This window comes from Phyllostomus hastatus, unplaced genomic scaffold (genome assembly GCF_019186645.2).
Source record: "Phyllostomus hastatus isolate PE091 unplaced genomic scaffold, TTU_PhHast_1.1 phas_scaffold_21, whole genome shotgun sequence".
Classification (NCBI taxonomy): Eukaryota; Metazoa; Chordata; class Mammalia; order Chiroptera; family Phyllostomidae; genus Phyllostomus; species Phyllostomus hastatus.
In genome coordinates this window covers 19,331,424-19,355,912 of record NW_025334017.1, presented here as the reverse complement: position 1 = coordinate 19,355,912, position 24,489 = coordinate 19,331,424, and the positions used below count along the sequence as shown (strand labels likewise).

The 24,489-nt window shown below is 45.2% G+C and overlaps 1 protein-coding gene across 1 annotated transcript in view; it reads right to left on the bottom strand.

Annotated features, from left to right (window-relative positions):
* The window catches only part of PTDSS1 (phosphatidylserine synthase 1), a 65,279-nt gene that overhangs the window by 4,704 nt on the left and 36,086 nt on the right, over positions 1–24,489 (bottom strand). The window contains exons 6-10 of the mRNA XM_045861081.1: positions 22,679–22,830; positions 19,750–19,891; positions 17,483–17,595; positions 13,120–13,185; positions 5,114–5,213 (exon numbers count right to left, since the gene is read on the bottom strand). Coding sequence (XP_045717037.1) covers positions 5,114–5,213; positions 13,120–13,185; positions 17,483–17,595; positions 19,750–19,891; positions 22,679–22,830 — 573 coding nt within the window. The remainder of the gene's footprint in view (positions 1–5,113; positions 5,214–13,119; positions 13,186–17,482; positions 17,596–19,749; positions 19,892–22,678; positions 22,831–24,489) is intronic.

Genomic DNA, 24,489 nt, shown 5'->3' with positions numbered 1-24,489 from the left:
CCGGGGGACCCAGAGGCAGGATGACCGATAACCTCTACTCCCCCCCAGCATCCCCACCCACCCTGCACCCTACCCTAAATGATGCTCTAACCGAAGGGAGGAATAGCTTCCACAAGACCCCAAAGTCTAAAAATGGTCAAACCCCAAAGCTGGGGAGAAGTTCCTGGCTGCACAGGAGAGGAGCGCAGGACAGGAGGCTCTTGGCCAAGCCCTTGGGTCGCCCACAGCCTTCCCCTCCCCAGCTGCCGGTGGCCCAACCCGAACAAGAAGACTGCCCGGCTCTACTCCTTTCCTCAGGATGCCCTGCTTTAGGAACCCATATCCACCAGATTCTTCCTAAGAATGGTAACTTTAGATCCTAAAGGGTCGCCACACAGACCATGAATTTCACCTCCCCTCAGTCCACAGGAGAGGGGTGGAAATGGCCCTGTCGAGGACACACAGCCAGGATGCGGCAAAACCGGAGCCCGAACACAGGCCCCCCAATATCCCTGGATATGAGGTTTGGGGATGGCTGATGAGGCAGATGTTGACCTGATGCCTAACTAAGCCCCAGAGAATGAAAAGCATCCCGGGACCAGCCAGCACCCACAGCGTCTGCTCTGCAGGCCCCGCCTGGAGGAGGCACCGCAGTAAGGGACAGGTGGGGGCCGGGAACTCTCCGCACTGGTTTAGCCCTGGCCCAGTTCCTTTACATTAGCCATCTTTACTAAGTGTCTGCTGGGGACACAGAGTCATCTTAGGTGTCAAAAAAGAAGAGCCTGAGTGTCCCAACTGGCCTTCCCCCTCCATATCAATGCAGCAGGACGAGCAGCATGGTGGAGAGAGAACATGAAGCACACAGGGCCCCGAGTGTAACACAGAGGTCTGGCCAGATCGATGGGGAGCAGAAAGGAGAACCTGAGAAGCAGCACAAGAACCCGAAGTCCTTAGCCTAGAGGGACCCCCAGGAGGGGTCAGGAAGTGCCACTGAAATCACAACTGAAACCAAGTGACAGCCTTCCCATGCCCTCGGGCAACGGTAAATGAGCCAGCGCAGTGCCAGCACAGATGCCCGTAACTAAGCTGCCGAGTGTGAACATGGTGACACCCGGGCCCAGCCTGTGCAAAGATGCCATGCCAGTGGATGAGCGTGTGGACCTAAGCCTCCAATAGCTGACAAGCTGCATGCCTCCATCACACATAGGGTTTTGGACTGAGTTTAAAAGCAGAGAGCACATGGAAGCTCTCTTTCTGCACCCCTCCCTTCACTTAGGTCTGGGGACTAAAGTGTTGCTGGCTGGCAGGCCCTGGAGACTACCTGGCCAGGTGCCACGTCCCATGCCTCTCCCACACAAATAGCAGCAGCAGCAGCGCGCTATGCCGCACAGCCCTGCTCTGCCGCACAGCCCTGCTCTGCCTGTCGAGCGTGGGCCTGAGGGATGGAACACAAGTGCTGGCGGGAGTGGGGGTGGGGCTGGGAAGCACCGCTGGAGGGAAAGGGCTGCTTGCCCAAAGAAGGTTACCTGCCAGCAAAGACTCCAAAAGATGCCTGGAGCCAAACTGTAACTGGGAACCAGCTAAGCTGCCTGTATTTCCTGAAGGATGGTTTATTTTTTTTTAAATGGAGAAGGGATTCCAGGTACATCTTTGAACTAAGTTGGCAAGGGGGGAGAAGTTATTTGTCTTTGGGTGTTTTTAAAAAATATTCTATTTATTCATTTTTAGAGAGAGGGGAAAGGGAGAGAATCATCGATGTGTGGTTGTCCGTTGCACGCCCCCAACTGGGGGCCCGGCTGCAACCCAGGCATGTGCTCCAACCTGGAATCAAACCAGTGACCTCTGGTCCACAGGCTGCCCTCAGTCTACTGAGCTGCACCAGCCAGGGCAGCTTTGGGAGTTTTAAAGGAAGTGTTGAGGCAGAAGCCTATTATTCTTCCAAAATTGTATCGCCTTTAAATAAACCCCACCTTTCCTTTTTCACCAAACTTCTGCCTCCGGAGTTCACCAGCAGTGGGCCCCAGAGCCCCATGTGGCTGTACGGTCACACTACTTCACTTCACATTAAATCCATATGCAAACTGGCATCCATCTATGCACTAGACATTTTTTTAAAAAGAAGCCCATATCCCATCCCCCCCAAAAAATTAGGTAATGAATGAATATACTAAAATTATAAAGTAAAAGCTAGTCTCATTTTTACCACACTGTAGTACACGCCCAAATTCCTAGAATTCCTCACACACACCACCCACATTTGCCATCTTCGCGGCCTGGAAAGAGGATTTGCTGTGTTCACCTATGTGTGTGTTTCATCCTTCACAAGGAGCAAAACCCTAGACCGTCCTAGGTTTCACTAGGAGGGGGAGGTTGATGAGGATGGTTCCCGCCTCCGCTAACTAGGCACTAGCTGTGTGTTGGGCGTGGGGAGGCTGGCCAGAGTCAGGTCACTTCAGGAAGACCAGTGAGAGCCCTCAGGCCTGGGCTGTCCTTTGAATTCCTCCCAGCAGAGGGCAGGCAGCTGTGAAGGGGACAGGCCGACACTGGCTGGAGGGGGGCTTATCATCTCAATCACCACAAGAAGACCCTGCTGTGACTGCCAAGCAAACCACTTCACCTGGGCACAAAAGGCCCATTTCACACTTGTCCCAGGAGACAAAAGCTTGTAATATGGGGTTTGCAATCACACCTGTGGGAATCTAGGCACGTACTCAGTTAAAATGGCAAGCACTAAATTTAAAACAGCTATTGTACAGACTTTGTTTAAAGAAAGGGGGTGGGGGGAGAAAAAAGTGTGTGGGACGAGAGCCAAGGCTGTGGCAGCAGCGAGGGTGTAACACCGGGCTGGCCTCCACATCGCAATAATGTGCCTCCAAATTTACCAAAACCGACCCGACAACCGCCGCTGGAAAGGCTTGTTAACCAGCATTTGGGTCTTTGCTCCCACGTTAATCTGACATCCCGGATGTGTTCTCTTACCCAGCAACGGGGTAATTAGCGGTTTGTTCCTCTGAGTAACGTGGGAGGGTGGAGAACGTAACGTGTGACACTCCCCTACTGCGTGAAGTTCGCCTGCTCCCGAGTCTGAGATCAAGCCTGATCTTTAACAGAGGCCACGAACACAAAAGCATGAGGACCCTGTCTGCATTCTTCTCCCTCAACTGGCCAGCGTGCCAGGCAGTGGAGGCCCCAACCATTGCAGCCAATGGCCTCATCATCGGGCCAGGCCCTTCCACGGCACTTGTAACTGATCATACCCACTAGGGGGTTCCTACTTGCCTTCCAAGCCCTGCTCTCCAGGGGCTGTCCTCAGGTCCAGTGTGGCCTCTAACTGTGTCCCAGGTGACGGCTGTAGATCACGCTACAGTCCACACACCTGCGGTGCACAAGCTGGAGACAGCCACATAACCAATGCTTGTTACAATCTCCAGGCACATCTCACACACCTCCCGCACCAATCCTTGCCCCAGTCCTACTGGGGCAGAGAAAGAACACACAAGCATGAACTCTGCAGTTTCGGTACAAAGCAAATCATTATTCCCTTTTGTTGTTCGAGATGAAACAGGGAGAACAGGCCCCTGGCGCCCTGGCACAGGGAGGGCTTCTCACAAGCAATGCCAAAAATAGATGCCATGAAAGGCAATAAAAAACACTTTAAAAATAGAAAGTTTAGTCCTGCCAAAAAAAAAAGTAGACTTGAATCTGATTAAGCCTCTAGATACAGCTACCGATTTATAGAAAATACAGAGGACAAAGAAATCTGTTACGTTATAGGATGAAATCAGTAAAATAAATCCAGACTATGAGAAAATCTACAGGACAAAAGAACTGGTTTCTTCAACAAATGGATTGCAAAGGTGAGAGAGCTAGGGACAGAAGGGAATTATAAATTGAAAGAGATGTAAAAGGCAAGCCAACAATTGTAGAAAGTGGGTATGGTTTCAAATACACTGAAAAAAAAATAGAAAATTTTAAAACATGTTAGTAATTTGAATATTAATTAAATATTTGATAGTGTTAAGGAATTATTATTAATTCTTTTTCAGGCATGATAATGGTAGCTGGTTGTATTAAACAAACAAAAAGAATCAGTATTATCTTTTAGACATACATCTCGAAATACTGCAGGTGGATCTGTTTCACAGTAATTCAGGGTGAAGACAGTGAGTGGGAAATACAAGGAAACAAGACCGGCACAGGTTGATAACTGTTGAAACTGGACACTGGGTACATGAGGGGTTATCTACTCTACCTACTTCCAAATATATTAGACATTTTCAATATTTATAAAGAAAGCTCAGATTACTTTTCTGGACAAAGTCAATAAGAACCCTAAGCTTAAATGTAAAGTAAGGCTTTTTTTCCCAAATAAAAAAACAACCAAATTAAGGAGGGCAGTCACAGAATGGGTAAGCTAGGCAAGACCTCACTTCTTCGTGAAGGGGAGGGGAGGGTCCCCGGTGCTCTGCCCTTCAGGGAGGAAGCTCCCCCCCACCACGGGCCTGGCCTAGCAAGTGGGCTGGCGGGGCAGAAGCTGTGCGGTCTGATTACCTTTGAAAACAACTCACATGGCCTATAAACTACAGTCTGTCATCTTGCACATAAGTGCTTGCACAGTGATGTGCATTTCCTGGGCACTGTATAACTGTCCTTGTCACCTCACAGCAGGCCTGAAACTCTCAGCGTGTGGAGGTGAATTCCTGTATGTGAAATAAATGCACCTGCTGAGGGCTTCTGACCAGACGCAGTGAAGGTGACCCATTTTGGATGCCATGTGGTTTTACGTGTTTACTCTTTTTAAATTATATTTAATTGATTATGCTATCACAGTTGTCTTGATTTTTCCCCATCTGCCCCCCTCCACCCAGCACCCCCCACTCCCTGAAGGAGTCCCGGCACCTTTGTTCATGTCCATGGCTCATGTGTGTATGTTCTTTGGCTTCTCCATTTCCCGTGGCTACGTGCCTATTCTTAAACTTCAGACTGGTGACCATTCTCAGGCTATTACAAGTAGAATGCCCTGGCTATGACTTTCTAAGGAACCTTGGTGCACAACAGAGTTCTTTCGTTTACTTTTTTTAAAGACACCATGGGGAGTTGAGCTAACCCTCTGGGTAAAAAAGTAATGACTTACCACGCAAAGAAGCCAAAGCATAACATAGAGTATCTGGGTTTTAGAGAAGAGATCTTGTCCAAATTTTATGCAAACAATGGCTTCCAGGAAACCGATGACCCTAGTTAAACAAAGAATAAGAGGTTAAATACTAATTCATATGATCACAGCATACACATTACCAGAAATATGCATTATTCCATTGAAAAGTTCCATCAGCCCCCCACAAAATGACACTGTTCTTCTACCCACTGCACTTCCCTTAAAAATAATATACAGTTGATCCCTGAACAATGTGGGTTTGAGGTGCGCAGGTCCGCTTATACACAGGTTTTTTTCAATAAATATTTTAAATGTATTTTCTCTTCCTTATGATTGTCTTAATAACTTTTTTCTCTAGCTTACTTTAGTGTAAGAATGCAGTATAAAATACATATAACATACAAAATATGTATTAATCATCTGTTTTTGTTATCCGTACAGCTTCTGGTCAACAGTAGGCTATTAGTGGTTAAGTTTAGGGGGAGTTGAAAGTTATATGCAAATTTGTGACTTCAAGGGGTTGGTGTCCCTCATGCCCATGTTGTTCAAGGGTCAATTGTGTGTGTGCGTGTACACATAAACAAATAAATGTTTATTTTACTGTCACTCCTCTTTCAATTTTTAGAGACTTTAGGTTCACTCTTGATATTGTGCATTAAATGGGTTTAGACGAATGCCTAATGACATGTAATCTATTATTACAGAATCATACGGTTTCACTGCCTTAAAAATCCTTTGCAGTCTACCCCTCCCCAGATAAAATATTTTTTAAAGATTTACTTATTTATTTTTAGAGAGAGTGGAAGAGAAGGAGAAAGAGAGGGAGAGAAACATCAATGTGTGGTTGCCTCTCACGTGGCCCCTACTAGGGACCTGGCCCACAACCCAGGCATGTGCCCTGACTGGGAATCAGGCCGGCGATCCTCTGGTTTGCAGCCCATGCTCAATCCACTGAGCTACACTAGTTAGGGCATAATGAAATATTTTTTACTTCTTCCTTCCCTCCAAGACTAACATCTCAGCTCATATGTATTCGTAGCCAGAAATACCCGGTATCCTCTAACTCAGAGGCTGTTACCACCTGGGCGACAGTCACCAGCTCCTGGAACCCTCTCAAGGACAGGAAACTCACTACATTTATAGGTGCCTTATTCTGCTGCTCAATCGCTGGCTGTTGGGAAGTTTTCCCTTGTCTCAGGCTGGCATCTGCCCCCTTCTACCTGCAGGCCCTAACTCTGCCCTCCACAATCACACAGGGTGAGCCCGAGCTGGCCAAGTGAGTCTTTTCACTAACTGGAAGGTGGCAATCACATTCCCTCCCAGCCTCCAAAGAATTTCAGATTCAACATCCCCTATGTTTGCTGACAAAACTTTTTGTCTCTCTTGATCTGTAAACAATTTTGCTAAATATAAAAATGTTTAAAAAAACTTCATGCCCTATTCTTTAAAACACCAAGAAAAAGCTACTCATACGTTCTACATTTTCACTTACAAATGTTGGTTCTAAAAACCAAACCTTTATTAAGGTTCAGGACTTAAGGGAAGAACGGATGAGGGGAGGGTGACCCAGCTGGTGACCGACCCCAAGGACTGCTTAAGAAAACATGCCGATTTCAGACAAGGCCGGCTTGGTGAGCTGCGTTCACGGGGGAATCTGCAGGCAGGGACTGATGCACTTGTGCAGACACTCTCTCTCCGATAGGAAGAAGGGGCCGGGGGTCCCCCATCCATCGGCAGACATGATGGTCACTGCCATCATGAAAAGTATGCATGGCTCTAAGCAACAAGGTGCCTGGAACCAGAACCAAAATCTCCCTAATGTATCTTTACTCTATCTTTAGAGTAATGTATCTTAAACTCTATCTTTAGAGTTTAGGACTGTCTTTCGCCCTCGCCCCAACCAGAGCAGGTCTGGGAGTGGCGGGCCCGAATCTGCAAAGACTGCCCGGCCCCAGCCCAGCAGCGTGCGTTCCAGTTCCAGCCGAGGTCCACAGGCAGCCGCCTGTGGTTCCAAGCACACCCCTGAGGTTCCCGGAGATCCTGAGGCCTAGACTGTGAGCCAACACTAGATGGCAGCTAGACTTCGGTTACTTCCAGGCTGCACCGTGAGGGAATGCGTGAGTTAACACAAAAAGAATGTTTAGCTGGGACTCCTTGAGGAACTGCAATGAAAAGTGCTAAGCCCAGGAAGTAAGTGCCTGTCTGCCCTTAGACAGAACACCCAGCGTTTATCAGGAGAGATTTCTAGATACTGAACTCAGTCACCTTTCGAAAGCATGTGACCAGCAGACTAGAAGCTGTGATTCTCAAACTTCTGTGATCTGAGACCCTCGACAGGAAACACACTTCTTACTGTGACCCTATGCACACACCACACACTGAAACAAAACAATCACAGAATCCTTTTGTCCCCTTGCTCACATTTTTCTGTTCTATTTCACCTTAAGAAAGTGCTGGTCAGGACCCACCTAGCTGACTTCACGATGACCTGAAGTTTGCTCTGAAGACCAGAACTTTCCAGTCAGCAACTTCAGGATGTGCTTTGTTCCTACAGCTACGGAATCTTAGCTAAGCCACTGCCCGTGCATGTGGCCATCTCAATGAGGTGACTGCTGCGCAGAGACTGGGTGGGGAGTCGGGGCAGTGTGGGGGCCTGCAGCGAGGGGAAGCGGCAGAGTCGAGTCACAGAGTAACGTGGGTCTTGAGGGCCTCCCTGTGGCTTGGCTTTTAGTCTGAGGGAGCCAGGCCCCCTTGAGGGTGTGGAGTAGAGGGTTTAACATGATTCAACTTACATTTTGATATGGCCCATCTGGTGGCTGAACTGAGCACTAAAGGTGAGGAGGCTTCTAATGCAGGGAGAGGACCAGGGAGTAGCTGTGGAGACATGAGAAGTGGGGGGCACTGGGAGGCAGTAACCCAACAACCACACTGCCGCCAGAGGGACTCCTCATGAACAATGTCCCTTTGGAAGGTCAACCTTACCTTTGTATGAGACTCAAAAGGCCGGTACCTTAGGGCTGAGGCCAAGGCTTGGGCTGGGTGGGGGCCTGTCAGCTGAGACAGTACCGCCATCTCACCCTCCATGCGGGGGCGGGAGGGGGTGCTCGCTGAACTCAGTGCAAATCAAAGTCTCTCTGATCCTTGCCAAACTGAGCTAGCTGGCCAAACTGTGGTTTGACGAAGTTCCCTCAGGGCTGGCTCCTACTGCCTTTGACTTCTGGGTCCATTTTTACTTTGAACTCACAAGCTTAGAAGGCAAGTAAAATTCGGGGTTGCCTGAGGGGTTTCTGCCTGGAGGTGAGGCTGGTCAGCTGACTCACACGCCCAGCTCCCCCTCTTTGGAGCCCGCTGCTAACAGACAGGACAGAAATGCAGACTTTCATGTAGAGTCAGGGCCAGGCGTTCCTCAGTGCTTGGGACTAGAAGTACGCAGGGTGATTACAGAAATCTGGGCACGAGAGCTCCAGGCTCAGCATGTGTAAGCTCAGGGTACCAGCGGAGGGGGCTTCCGGTTTGCCAGCGGGGTCTGCTGGTGGATTCCGGGGCTGCCACAAGTGGTGGAGGGAGGGCTCGCTGCTCTAGAGCTGACCTGGGACAGAACAGGCAGCAGAGCAGCAACAGCCGAAAAGCACGGTGCCGGGCACCAGCGGGATTGGGATAACACGGGGGAAGGCGACGACCCCCAGGACGGCCCAGTCCACGCTTACCCAACCTAGGAAATTTCAGGGAGAGGAGAAGTGGTTTCTCAGTCCTGTTCAAGCTGAAGTTGGACACCTTCCTTCCAGGTCCACGTAAGCAACAGCTTTTCTTTCTAAGCCAGACTCACTCTTTTTCTCAGGCTTAGAAGCTCAATTATAATGAGGGCGTAGTAGGCAGAAATGACGAAGATCCAGCACGCACTAGGTGGGGGGAATCCATTCCCATGGGTCCAGCCCTAGTACCCCCCCAGAGCTGAAGTCATGGAATGAAGCTTTCTACACAAAGAAGCAGCCAACTTTTTCACGCTACTGCCCTCTCCCTGGCGGGGTCCCCTTCCCCATCTGGACGCCGTCCTACCTGTACCGGGCACAGCACACCGAAGCCTAAAAGGCTTCCAAGCTCAGATCTTGGGCACAACTGCAGGAGACCACGTTCTAAGTCTGTATTTAGTTACATCAGTGAGTAATACAGACTTTGTGAGGGTATAACAGTTACAGAAAAGGGCCCTCTTCGGGAGAGAAAGCTGCGGACCAGTGGGAAAGGAGCTTCGAGAGGTCCTGTTTGACCTCACCCCTTCCCCACCTCCCCAAGGGCAGAATTCACGTCACTACAGGAGGCACTCCTACAGTTTCCCCACATCGCCACACCTTGCTAAAGCCTGAAATTACTCCAAAATTAGTAAAAAGAAAGCTATAAACCAGCTACTAATTATTAAAGGAATAGACGTGTAAATGTTTGCTGTTTTGATAGAAGGACAATGGGGAGGTGGAGTACAGCAGAGGGGAGGGATAGCCCAGAGGAGCAAACATTCAAAGAGCCCAGGCCAGGGACGCACGGAGCCTCAGGGAGCCTGCCACCCCCTCCAGCTGACTGTATTGTATCGGGGGACAGAGGCAGCTCTGGTTCGCGCACCCAGACAGATCTGCTGGGTGTGATGTATGAAGAGGGCTCTGTTCTTTTTCAGCGTGGCCTACAAGTTCTCAAGATTCATTAATCTCGATATCACTATACTGGGAGTTCTCAATTCTCAATAAACGCACTAAATTAGACAAACGATCTCTTCTTTGCATTTCACTGCATCACTTTTCAACAAGGCACGACTCTGCAGCTGCATTTCCTGCCACTCTGGCCTACTTTATGCTATTGCTCCCACCATGGGACTGTCTCTTGTAGCTGCCTGACTAGAAACTTCGCTGTAACACTACCTCTCTCTGATTGGCATCTCCTTCTTCTCAACAGGTAAACAGATACAGTTTTGTGGGAAATATAGCCACTCCACAGTTAGAGTAAGACCTCGACAAGAACTATTAAAAATGAAGAGAAAAATGCGTGTGGAAAGAACAGGTAGGTGGCAAAGAGCTCAGGTGCAGGAGAGAACACCTCCTTGGGTAAAACAATAGGGAAGACAAGAAGAAAAGTTCCCCCTCCCTCCTTTCTATGACTCCGCAATTGTGCCTCCACAGGGCCTGCCTGTGTAGTAGAAATCTGGTCGGTGTGGAAACGCTTTCACCTGCTAGATCACTAAAGAACAGAAATCTAATCCATCTTATCGCCCTTTAAGCTGAAATCACTTTAGTTAGGAAAATCTACTTATATCACAGAATTTAGGAGAAACAAATGACAATGGCCCTTTGTCTTCAGGCAACGGGGGAACTGGCCTCAGTCTAACTTGAGTAACCCCTCAACCTGTGGGAGGTGGATACACACACAGACACACAAGTGCTCAGAAGGAATAACCCTGCAGCGTTAGCGACAATGAACTCTCAGTGCCTGATTTTTTTGGATTATCTTTAGTTTCTTTTCTAAATTGTTTATCAATGTACATGTACTATATGTTAATTGGAAAAATGTTATTCTTTTCAAAAATCTGTTGAAAGTAGTAATTTTTCCCTGATACAGGTTTTCATAGAATATATGCTTTCATACTCCAGTTAGAACCTAGAGTAGGTCTTCAATCTAAGCTACCTACGGGACTTAACTTCATGTACAGATTTGCCGTGTGTCTCTAGAGCACACGTGGCAAACACAAGGCCCTCGGGCTGAACCTGGCCCTCCACCTTGTTTTATCCAGCGGCAGTTCCGAGCTCTCTCGTAACTGTTATGGAGTGGATACATCTATACAGTCCTAAAATTACATTCCACCCTTTGAAGGCAACCACGAGGCTGATGTGGCCCCTGGTGAAAATGAATTTGACACCCCTACCCTAGAACTCGAATGCTAAATAGCATGATAAATTGTTAATGGTGTTTAAGAACCACTTAACTGGCTGCCCTGGCTGGTGTGGCTCAGTGGATTGAGCGCTGGCCTGTGATTCAAAGATTCAATTCCCAGTCAGGGCACATGCCTGGGTTGCAGGGGCCAGGTTCCCTGGTTGGCACCATGCAAGAGGCAACCGATCAATGTATCTCTTGCACACTGATGTTTCTCTCCCTCTCTCCCCCTCTTGAAAGAAAGAAAGAAAGACCACTTAACTGGCATACCAGAGATGTTCTCACATTCCACATGGCAGGGATGTAAATTAGGATAACCTATGGCTGATTTCTTTCATCTCTTAAATAATTGTAAATTCAGATTCAGCATTTGTATCCATAACAAGACAATACATTGTGACCATATGGCCATGTGATAATTCTCTTTGGTACAATAAAATTGTATTTTAGCATATATCAAGCAGCTGCTTTGCAGAGTCTTTTTGATGTGAAAGTAATATAAAATGTGGGTAAGCCCATCACAAAATGATGTCCCAAACTCATCATCAAATTCAGAGGAAACCGGAACAAACCATTTTGTATCTAATTTATTTCATAAGGTATCTGAGTTCTAGGTGGGAGATATCTTTTGATTTCTTAATATTTTTCTAAAAGTAGTTTTTATACTGTCTTTCTGTAATTTGCCAATTAGCTATTCTAAACTTAAACCAGAAAACGTAATGTTAAAAATGAAAGCCATAAACCATTATCAATAAATCAACAAACAATACATGCTGGAGAGGATGTGGGGAAAAGAGAACCCTAGTGCACTGTTGGTAGTAATGCAGCCACTGTGAAAAACAGTATGAAATTGCCTCAAAAAATTATAACTAGAAGTAACATGTGACCTAGTAATTCTATCTCTGGGAATATATCTGAAGAGACCCAAAAGACTAATTTGAAAAAAATATATGCATCTCTAGGTTCATTGCAGCATTATCTACAATAGCCAAAGTATGGAAGCAACCTAAGTGTCCATCAACAGATGAGTAGATAAAGAATATGTGTTACATACATACGATGAAATATTACTCGGCCTTGAAAAAGAATGAAATCTCAACATTTGTGACAACATGGAAGGACTACGCTAGAAGGTACTACGCTAAGTGAAGTAAGTCAGATAGAGAAAGACAAATACCACACGATTTCATGTATATGTGGAATCTAAAGAGCAAAATAAGGGAACAAACAAGATAGAAACAGACTCATAGACACAGAGAACAAACTGATGACTGCCGGACGGGAGGGGTGTGGGGGAGGGGGTGAAGAGGTGAAGGATCTGAGAAGCACAGACTGGCAGTGACAGGAGAGGCGAAGGATGAAGAGCACGCGTGGGGAGCGTGGGCAGCAGCGCTGTGACCGCTGTGTGTGGTGCCGGAGCGTACGTACCAGACTTGTCGGGGGCAGTGCTTCACAAGTTACGTGACTGTCCAACCACCATGCTACACAGCTAACACTAACAGAAACTATAATTTAAAAATGAAACAGCCCTGGCTGGCGCAGCTCAGTGGATTGAGCACGGGCTGCGAACCAAAGCATCACAGGTTTGATTCCCAGTCAGGGCACGTGCCTGGGTTGCAGGCCATGGCCCCCAGCAATCGCACATTGATGTTTCTCTCTCTCTCTCTTTCTCCCTCCCTTCCCTCTCTAAAAATAAATAAATAAAAATCTTAAAAAAATAAAAAAAATTTAAAAAACTCAAATTATTCCCTTGATAAAAAATAAAATAAATAAAAATAAAACAAAATAAATGTAAAATACAAAGCTATTAAGCATTTGGAAAAATTAAATTTGAAGCTATTAATCTACCTTACATTAAAAGGCATTGTAAGGTAATTATCTAATTCACTCTATTTTGTACTTTACCTTCAGAAAATAAAAAGACCTAAGGTTTAAAAAAAAATAGCCACATAAAAACATCAGCAAGTCCTCATATGAAAATTGCATCGAAAGGCACTTAACACAGGATTAAGAAATAACCAAAGAAATTTAGAGGCTTCAGTGTGTCTGAAACCTCCCCAATAACAGATACTTACCCAAACACCCAGCACTGTGTCCCCACGCGTTTGCACTGCGTGTCGGTGAGGTAGGCGTAGTACTGTCTGAAAAGACAAAGGTGGAATTCACTGAGAGCTTCTGCAAGACCAACAAGCCAACAGGGAATCAAACTGCTGTGACGGAGTGCATACACAGAATGTCCTGCCTTGTTCCACGTACTTGAGGAGACTGGTCTACTTCTACTCAAGGGGCTAGGAAGCTGGTGTTTGCTGAAACATTCCTGCAAGAGGTCAGGAGTTCGGGCTGGGTTGGAGGGAGAGGGGCATGGTTTAAAGAGCCAGGTTATTGGTAAAGGAGGTCTTGGCTCAGGGACAGGCTCCCCAAGCCCTGGGCCAAAGCAACCCCAGTGGGTGCTTCAGTCTCCCTCTATGGGAGATTCCTGAGTTACCTACACCGTCATTAACCGTCTCCCCTGGCTCTCTCCAGGACAAAGGTTGCTGATGGGTAAACAGGCAAAACAAATTATTTATATATAAATATACACACACACACTCTCTCAGAAACTGGAATGGGACCCTGTCTGCACCTTGCTGCCACTGAATGCCAGTGACCTTGAATATCACTGACAAGAACAAAAAGGAAGAGGCGGTGGCATGGAGCTGAGAGGCTCAGAGAAGCACCTACGCAACAGAAATACAATACAGTTACAAAGGCAATTTAAAATTATCCAGTAGTCACGTTAGAGAAGTACAAAGGAGGAGATAAAATTCATTTTTATAATATGTTATTTAACCCAATATATTGAAAGCACCACAGAGAAATATTTTGTATTGTTTTTGTACTATGTCTCCAAAACCTGGCGTGTATTTCGCACTGCCGCACACTGCAGTGTGGACCAGCCACGGGCCAGCGCTCACAGCCGCAGGCGGCGAGCGGCTGCTGTGCAGGACAGCACAGGCTGGAGCCTCCATCCCTTCAGAAGTTGCATCTGAACCTGCAGTCGATCTTTGTGGGACCACAGACTCTTTCGGAGATTTGATGAAAGCCGTGATAAAGGCATATGAAACACACACATCATTTTGCATTAAATTTCAGAGGATTCACTTATACCAAAAGCTCATCCTCGAACTGTCGCCTCCTTACCCTAAAGAATTCTAATGATAAGAAATTCAAGTTTTCCTCTAACTTCACATTTTTGTTACGTAATTTGCTTTTACCAGTTCAGCTGCTTTACCCTCTAATGCAAGGGTGTCGAATTCATTTTTACCAGGGGGCACCTCAGCCTCTCAGTTGCTTTCAAAGGGCCGAATGTAATTTCAGGACTGTGTAAATGTAACTACTCCTTAACAGTTAAGCAAGAGCTCCACGTTGCCACAGGTAGAAGCTAGCGGGAGACCGGATTCGGCCCGTGGGCCTTGTGTTTGCCACCTGTGCTCTAATGTATCCATCCCCTTATACTGCACTTTACATATCAGATTAAAAGAAGGTTTGTGCAAATATTTTCTCAAAGCAGATTCATATGAAAGTCTAACCAAAAAGGAAGGAAATGCAGACAAGGAGGGTGTAATTTATCCTGAAGCCTGTAAGCTGTTTCTCCATCTGCTAACTGGAACATTCATCTCCTTCCGCAGACACGGTCTCAAAGTGACATAAGAAATAAAGTGCGAATTTTTAAATAAACAAACAAAAAATCATGTGGAAATCCACAGCACTTGGCAGAAATTCTGAAGAGCTCTCAAAAAGTCAAAATATTGGATTTTTAGCCTCTAAGTTTTGTTTTGAAATGTTTAACAATACTGAAATTTCATGATAAATCAGATGTGATTTGCTATTCTGTTTTACAAGACATTTCTTTCCCTGACAAGAAACTAACATTGTTGATTGGTCCTATCTTTATGAAGAAAATGCTGCTAAGCTTTCCTGAAAATAATTGTGGGCCTCAAATTAAATTAAATTCTAAATAAGGGAGGGAGGCTCTGGTCTCGCAAATGGAACGCAGCACGTAAGACAGATAACCACTCCACCAGGTCACGGGACCACAGAGTGTCACGGGGCTGCCAGTTTGCCAACCGCTGCCTTCCTGTTCGGTTCAAAGCAAGAAGAAATGGAATTTCTGGTCCAACGCCACAGGACTCAGCTATGTCTCCTTTGGTTTGTTCAATTCATGATACGGGGATACACACCCCAAATATTATGTCACAAATACATTTGTAATAATGGATGAGGACACGAACAGGTGCTGGCTGCAGATGAGGGGTTTGCTTGACCAAATACAACACCTACTCTCCTTAGCCAGTGAGGCCTCTACGTGTGAAGTTTGCAAAAACATTAAAATTATAAAGTAAGTCATCTTACAGCAGGGGTGTCCCATCTGTGGTCTGCATGAGGCCCAACATGAAATCATAAATTTATTTAAAATGTTATGAAATGTTTTTGTGATTACATGTTGCAGTGTATTTAATGTGTGGCCCAAGACAATTCTTCTTCTTCCAGTGGGGCCCAGAGACACCAAAAGGTTGGACACCCCTGCTACAGCTTCTGAAAAGCTAACCCTTTTATAACTGTGAAGTCTTGTGTTTGTATCAGCTGTTCAGAGATTTTTTGTTGCTTCTACTAACCAATGCCAATACTCCATATTATTTAAAAAACCCAAATGCCATTTCTAAGTAGAAAAAAAAAAACAATGAAAGTGTTTTGCTTTGAAATTCACTGGGATCAGTCTATGTGAGGGACGGTCTCCAATAACACCTCATGTCTAGGACCCCACAGGAATCCAGGGAAATAATGGTTATGAATATCCAAGCTTATACCAGTTGTCCTGCCGGACTACGGGAAGGGCATTTTTTTTTATAAAAGGAAATTAACTTAATTGGCTCAAAAACAGCTAATAAAGAAAGTCTCATTGTAAAAATAACATCATTCCCAGACAAGAAAAAGCTGAAGGTGCTCATCACCACCAAACCAATATTATAAGAAATATTAGAGACTTCTTTAAGAAGGGGGGGAAAAAGAACATAAATTTGAGCAATAAAATGGCAATACCATGTTCCTATCAATCATTTTAAATGTAAATAGATTAAATGATGCAGTTAAAAGATGCAGGGTAGCTGAATGGTTAAGAAAACATGTGCACATGGAACATCTTCCAAACCGAACAGGACATAAAGATGGTCAACGGACAGGAAAAGATGCTCAATGCCACTAACAATCAAAGAAGTGCAAACTAAAACCACAATAAGACATCACCTCAACCCTGTCAGAAAGGCCATCATCAATAAATCAACAAGCAGCAAGTGTTGGTGAGGATGTGGAGAAAAGGAACCCTCATGCACTGTTGGTGGGATTACAAATTGGTGTAGCCACCAATGGAAAACAGTATGGAGGTTCATCAAAAAATTAAAAATAGAACTAGCTCATTACCCAGCAATTCCACTTTTGGGTATTTATCCAAAGAAATTCAAAACATTAACTTGAAAAGATATATGCACCTCTATGCTCACTGCAGCATTATTTAACATAGCCAAGATACACAAGCGACCCAAGTGTCTGTCAATAAATGAGTGGGTAAAGAAGATGTGGTACACATGTATAGTGGAATATCACCTGACCATAAAAAAGTATGAAATCCTACCATTTGCAACAACATGGATAGAACTAGAGAGTATTGTGCTAAGTGACAGAGAAAGACAAATACCATGATTTCACTTACACGTAGAATCTAAAGAACAAAATAAATGAACAAACGAAACAGAAATAGACTTACAGATACAGAGAATACACTGAAGGCTGCCAAAAGGGGAGGGGTTTGGGAGGCTGGGTGAAAAAGGTGAAGGGATTAAGAAGCACGCACTGGCAGTTACAGAACAGTCATGGGGATGTAAGGCACAGCACAGGGAACCTAGTCAGCAACAGTGTAATAACTGTGTATGGGGCCAGGTGGGCACTAGCCTTAGTGGGGGACCCCTCTGTAAATTATGTGTCTGACCACTATGCTATACACCTGAAAAAAAAATAATACTGAATGTCGACTGTAATTGAAAAAATTTTTAAGAAGTGACATCACTTATGATTTCATATCTACCATGAAAACACTTGTATTTTTCAATAATCTCATGAAAAAGAAAACCTCAGCATCTCTGCTACTCAGTTGTTCTTTTAATAGGATATAAGTAAAAGTAGCACTAAAGATCATAAAGGGGTTTCAAAGTAATGCTGTGGTTTTGATTATTTACTTTGTTACTGAGGTCTGAGAGCAAAACCTTTTCTTCGTATTACAGATGTGTAGTTCTTTAGAATATTTTCATGGAAAGTCTGCTAGTTTATGTGACTTCCCTATGCTACACAGGAGACTATAAAGCAGGTCAACGTGCTCGAATGACAGTCAGACTCATACAGAATTACCTCACTGTGGGAGCCGTGATTATACCAATAAAGAGAATTCTACACCAACTTAACGGGTGACTGGCTTGGAACACAAAGATATGTTTCAAGAAGAAGGTATTCAACTCAGTCAGCTGGAAAAAAAAAAAAGAAGGCATTAGTCAACCTGATGCTTCAGACTAAGTCATAAGCATATATTCCCTTAATGGTTACTCTACAACTAAAAATAATTGGTGTGTTCAAAGCATTTTCAGAAAATTCATGGGTTCTTTCAAGGGTTGCTATTCAAACTTGTTAACAGCCAGGACAATACCGGCACCAGCCAATGGGGTCACAGGGGAGAGGCTGGATGCTGGGAGGAGCACACAGGGGCACCAGCTATTTGTCATGTTTCCTGGTTTGCCTGTCACTTGGGTCACGTGTGTGATCTGCTGGGATAGTCAGGAGAGACATACTTTGAAAACAGCAGAAATCAAGAAAACAAACACGTGCCCCGGAACACCTGTCCGGCCTTACACAAATCAGGCACATGCTGGGCCTGGCAGATCCTGGACCAAAGGTTGCCCATAAAATCGGATGTGAAGGGTTGGTCCAAGTTTCACGTGGCACAGTAGTTAGCTTCCCCAGGTTAGCTTCCAGTGCAGCTCACTGCATTACGAGTCCTTAGAGACACAGAAGAGACTTCCGCAGGGACGCAGGTGCTCAATGCTCAGAGCCTACATCCTGCATTTCCCCTCCAGATTAAGCAGGAGGCAGAGACTAGGAAAGGTCACTGCTTCGAGAACTCATCGTATGGACCAGCAGGTTCATTTCAGTGACATAAAACACATGTCTTTTCCCATAACACCGACTTCAAAGATACAGAATAAGAAATGGTCCACTACCTGGCTGGCATAGCTCAGTGGATTGAGTGTGGGCTGCAAACCAAAGTGTCGCAGGTTCGATTCCCAGTCAGGGTACATGCCTGGGTTGCAAGCCATAACCCCCAGCAACCGCACATTGATGTTTCTCTTTCTCTCTCTCTCTCTCTCTCTCTCTCTCTCTCTCTCTCTCTCTCTCTCTCTCTCCCTCCCTCCCCCCTCCCTTCCCTCTCTAAAAATAAGTAGATAAAATATTTAAAAACAAGCAAATTAAACAATTAAAAATTTTTTAAAAAATGGTCCACTGACTGAAAAACTACATGGGGGAGGGTGATCACAGCACAGTGCTCACACGCAGGGAAAGGTGTGCCCCGTGGGTGCTGCCATTCTAGGAGCACACTGCTGTCTCTCCAGGACAAACCCAAGTCCCTCCTCAGTTCTTGTAACAGAAGAAAACCTGCGTCTGCCCTGACACTGCCCTGAAAAGGTCAAACTTAATCTCAATCCATTTATACTTCAATGTGTATACATGCTGACTCCCCCAAGCCATGGTGACTGACTATTCACATATACCTCCGCACCCACAAACTCCATTCACTGAGATGGGCATTATAATTCTGTGTGCATATACAAGGTCTACCTGTCTTAAAAGTGACACATGCTGATTTTGCCTTATGTTGAAGCTTTTGTGCACGTGTTCAAAATACAGGGTAGGGCAAAAGTGGGTTTACAGCTGTGAGTATACAAAACACAGAGTTTATCCTTGTATTATTATTTATTAACTATTATATCATTTTCCACACAAATAACCGTAAATCTACTTTCACCCCACCCTGTGCAATTTCTGATGATTCTGAAAGACTCTCCAGGAGAAAGCTGGTTTCCTTGGGCTAGTCTCCCAGAGTGGTGAAACCACCCGGGGACGGGAAGGTCAATAAAAATGGCCGTCTCCGGAAAACAGATGTTTGCGGCCCCTTCCCAGGACCCTCGGCTGCGTGAATTACGTCCATCACCTTGCGAGAGCTTCTCCTCACTGCCAGCACCACTCTGCAGGACCCGGGGCACCCAGGGTGCCAGATTTTAGCACTCTATAAATTACCCAAAGTGGCAACAGCTGAGGCACAATATTAAAAATCACACATTGATTTTTGGAACATAAGAAAAAGCCTGGCACTTTATGCCTTTGGTCCTGAAAATGATCTTTCTAAAAAGCGACCCAATGACTTACTCACTGGGTGATGGATGCTGACCATGAGTTTCTTTCAGGGAATTATAATCTGTTTCTGATTTGTAATTCAAAGATCTGTATTTTAAGATGCCTTCATGAGGAAGCATTCAGCTGGTAAGCAATGTCAACTAGCAATTTACATCTAAATTCCAGAATTGTTTTAATTTTTTTCCCCTAGTTCTGGGCCTGTGAAATCATACCTGCCAGATGATCATGAAAAGGTATATCCCAGCCACTCGCTGAAAGGAAGACTTGGGGTCGAACCAGCGAACGTAGGTCCAGCTTGCAGGGGTGAACTGCAGCACGGCTCTTTTGATTTTGCCGGTGGTGGTGTGAATGTCCCTGAAAGAAGAAAATGGCTCCAGTGAAAATCCCAGGAGGTAAAGGGAAGGGGAAAAAAAAAAACAAGGAGAAAAAAAACCAAAACCCTATACTTTGACTATTTTACAACCAATGCTCCAAACAAGAAGATTCCTTTCGATTTGCACTGTCTCTCCAAGGATGGCCTTTCTGCTCACAGGGAAAGCCCTGGGGAATGTCAGGGGCGACAGGCACAGCGCAGAGGTCAGGTCACCGCAGAGCCAGGAGAGGCCTTAACTTGTGAACGGGTGACCAGGAAGCTGAGAGGCAGCAGAGACAACTGCATGGAACCAGGCCAGGAAGGAGGAGGCTGCCATCAAGAATCTGATACCCACCCACTGTTTGCTTCGCAGGTTGGGGCATTTTAGTAATATAGAGGACACGCTCCCTATTCTTGAGGTCTCCCACATCATTACTTCACCCTGTTTCTTCCTCAGACAAGTGAGCAGTGATTTTTAACTTTATTTTCAATTTTAGAAATGACTTAATTAAAAATCTCATACTCCCATGACAGACACAACAGTCCACATGTTACAAATGAGAACATTTAGTCTCGGAGAGAGCAACCAGCTGACGCAGGCTCCCTCTCCAAGCCTCAGAGCTGGTGTGCACGCCAGCCCCGCCCGCTGTCCGGGACAGCCAACCCCAAGGTGGGCAGCAGTTAACAACTGGTAACACGTATCAAGGGTCTTTATGTCTCATACACTGTGCTCAGTACCAAAGGCACAAGCTCAAACAAGTCAGGCCTCTTATTTTTGGGGGGGATGTAGGGGAAGCAGAAGGAAACCAGGTTTGCCCACTCTCTCACCTACCCATTAACAAATACGTAGTGAGAAAATCTCGCAGGGAGCAAATTTAAGGCGTAAAAACAACAAAAAATGGAGACTAACTATCCAAAAATAAATAAGAACTATGGAGTGCCCATTTTTTTTTTTTAAAAAGGCCAAACTTCCTGAAAAAAGGTAGGGAAAGACGAGAATAAATAGAGAGAAATACAGCATGACTGAGATCTGGAATACTTAATGTACAATAGTAAAGAGGTTGATTCAACTTGTTACTCTATATTCATTTGTACATTTAATGTAACTAAAAAAAAAAAAACACTGATGGAATTTTCTGTTTATTAGTTTGGTGACCCAACAAAACGATTCTCAAGTCACAGTTGAAGTGTAAATATTAAGCGGGGAACCATTATGTCGGGGTTTAAGGAGCCAGACAGACACAAATTCACACTCAACAATTTGCTACCTGTGGTCCTCACGCAAGTCACTAAACCGAGTCTCCCTATCGTCACCCCTAAAACGAAAAGTACCCAGGACCCGCCCCCAGGACTGAGTAAAGCTCAGTGAGAGAGCGCCGACAGAGCTTGCTGGGAGCCATGTCCAGCACGGCGACAGTTTTGTGCCATTGTGTAGTGCCTTAAATGTATTAGAAAGTGTCCTTTCAAGTTACCGGCCAAAGAAAGAATTATTAAAATAAACGTTCCTTATAATAAAAAGACTAAACCATTAAAGAACCAAAAGAAAATGCAGGTTAGTATTTAAATGAAAAGATTTAAGGCTTTTAAAGTTTAAATGACCAATCGACCACAAACAAAATTAAAAGATGATAAAAATAGAAAATAAAGTCACATTTATGACAACTGTTAATATCCTTAATCTATAAAAAGCACTAATAAGAGAGAAAAATCCAATAGAAATACACTAGAAATTTAAGATCACAAAATTTTATGTGCAATAAAATTGACAGACGTTTAAAAGTAAAATTTCAGGAAATACTGAAATGAACACATATTCATTGGTGTATATATGTGAGAACGTAAATTAGTATATTCTAAGAATTTATGTTAAAAAAATCAGAGATGCACACAGACACATATTTAAAAATATCCACTCTAGCATTCTTAAAGTGAAAACCCTGAAACAACTAATTGACCATAAAAGGGAATTGTTTAAGTATATTAGCTTATCTATATGTTGGATATGAATAAACCCTTTAAAATCATATATCAGTAAATGAAGTTTTAAACAGAATAAAAACAACTACCACAGTATTTTCACTGTCACTATCACTGTTTTTTTCCTCTTTATCCACAGCATGATTTCTGCCATGGTCAAACTGAGGAGCAAGCTCAGAGAAGCACGGTAAAGAATGAGGGGCGTGTGCACTGTCCTCCAAGGCGGCAGCGGAGGAGCAGGCAACTTAAACCTGACAGTCCGAGACAAGCACCTGAAGAGGTGACAAGTGAGCCGGGTCAGGGAAGTGAAGGACCTGGGAACCCAGGTCAGACCCAGGCAGACAGGGGTATGTACATGGGCTCAGGGCGCTGGGCAGCCTGGGGGGTGTGCAGAGAGGAGCCTGACCTACTGAGTCCGTGGACGTACACTTTGTCCTAATGACCACGAGAAGCTATCACAGGGGAATGACAGGACGAACTGGACATTCTTCAACAAATCACTGGAGGAGTGGTGTGAAGAGGCTTTGAGGGGTTGACCTGGGGACAAGGGACTAATTAATCCAGGGACGGGCGTCTGAATGCAGGCTCAGGCATAAAGATAAAAAGGAGGGGGCAGTTTTGAAAAGCTCATAAATGACTTAGCACTTTCTGGATGAACGCTTGAAATTAGGATTATAGGCATTTATGAGTTCCAATTACCAATGTATAATTTATTCCTTCCCATCAAAGACTGTCCTGTAGAGCTGCATGCTGCTACAGCAGTGCGATACACACTGTGGCAGCTGTGGCTGATGCTCGGACAGATCACTCACTTGAAGCTTGCCCAGTGGTAGGTCCTCATCTCCAGAAACCGGCAGACGACCATGCCAAGCCAGATGCCGCCGCCGTTGCACAACAGGATGTCCAGGATGACCTGGTCCCACCAGCACTCAGCAAAGTTGGGCAGCAGATGCATGAAGAACAGCTGGGAGACATAACAGTCGATGTTTGTAAAAAATATATAAATTTCCTTTTAATAATACACGATTTAGGAAAAGTTGCTGACATGTCCGTTTTTCCTAATGAATTAAAAAGAACAGCAGGGTCTGTAATCTCGTTCTTGTTTTTTGTATTGTGCATCCACAATACAAAAAATTAGTACTACTTTGCCAGTAGTACTAATCCAAAGAGCTCACCTTCCGACATAGGGCAGTAAAGCGATGACAGCCCCACTTTAAGAAATACTACTAATGAGTCATGTTGGCTAGTGACATACATATGACAAGGAGTCAGGAGGGGTAAAGGAGAACAATTTTTGTACCTGCCCGCAAAGCACTACTGGCATTGTACTCAAAATTAGCAGCCTGATAAGTCAAGCTGTGCATTTTAGAAAAATTCCGCAGATATTTGAGTAAAACAGTGAGGAAGCTGTCAAAGCTGATTAAGGGGAAAAGGTTAGACTTTGATGACATAATACAGGAAACTGATAGCTTAACAGGAAATCGCAGACTGACTGATCCGCAATAAAATGATCGTTTATGGAGAGCCTGTGATGGGCAAGATGGTGAGACTAAACGAAGTCAAGGTTCTTGCTCTCAAGGGCAGGAGTCAGATGTTTATCTAGAACCACAAAATAAGGAAGGCTGTGGCGAGCGTTACGGTGGTGACATAAATGAACACAGGGACAAGAGATGCATCATGGCAGATGGCAACTGGAGCAGGCCTCCGCCAAGGAAGACAGACTGAAGTGGGTCATTAAGAACAGAAATGAATGGCCTCAAGAGGACAGAGATGATGAGGACATTGCAGAAAAGGGAGCAGTAAGGTCAAGGGTGGAACAAGGGGCCCATCGGCTGTGTCCAGAGCAGAATGCTCTGCTGTGTGAAGGCCCATTTTAAGGCCTGAAATTACAGAGAAATTGCCTTAGGTTCTCTGGAAAGAGGCAACACCATAATTACAAAGTAATACAATTATAAAGGAAAGGAATGGAATGGAATGGAATAGAATGACTCTGAAATAACATAATGAACATTACAAAATACGACCATTCATGAAAGCATTTGTAGACTACAAAACATTACAAACATGAGGAGTTTGCCTTCTTAGCATGCCTGCTCCTAAGACACGAAGCAGCTGCGAGCCTGTGATGATCTGTGCCTGCATCCTGACCCGGGTGGGCCAGTCACTGCCTGAGGTGCACTCCCAGGTTCCCCCCGAGCCTTGAGATGCAGCACTAACTCTTATCCTGAGAGGAACTTCAGCAGAGTTGATGACACGTATTTGCTGAAACTAAAGTAGCCAGGGGAGTGGGCTGTGGAGGGCGTACTGCAGCCTGAGAAGCTTTCCTGGGAAGTACCTGAGAGACCTGAGGGGCAGCAGGAGGAGGCAGCAATAATTCCTTTGCTAGGGCTTTGGAAATTACCTGCCATCTGGGACTAAGCAGATACGGGCCCTGCCCTCTCAAGGTGTAATGTGTACCAGAAAAGAGACACTTATCAAGTGTTTAAAAGATGGCAAGCGTTTCACAGGAGAAGAACCAGGAGCTCTATTTCTGGTGCGCACACAGGGAGCACAGTCCGTGGAGGGGCAGGGGAAAGAGGTAACAGCTAGGAGGAGGGCTCAGTGAGAGGAAAGGACCAGAGTC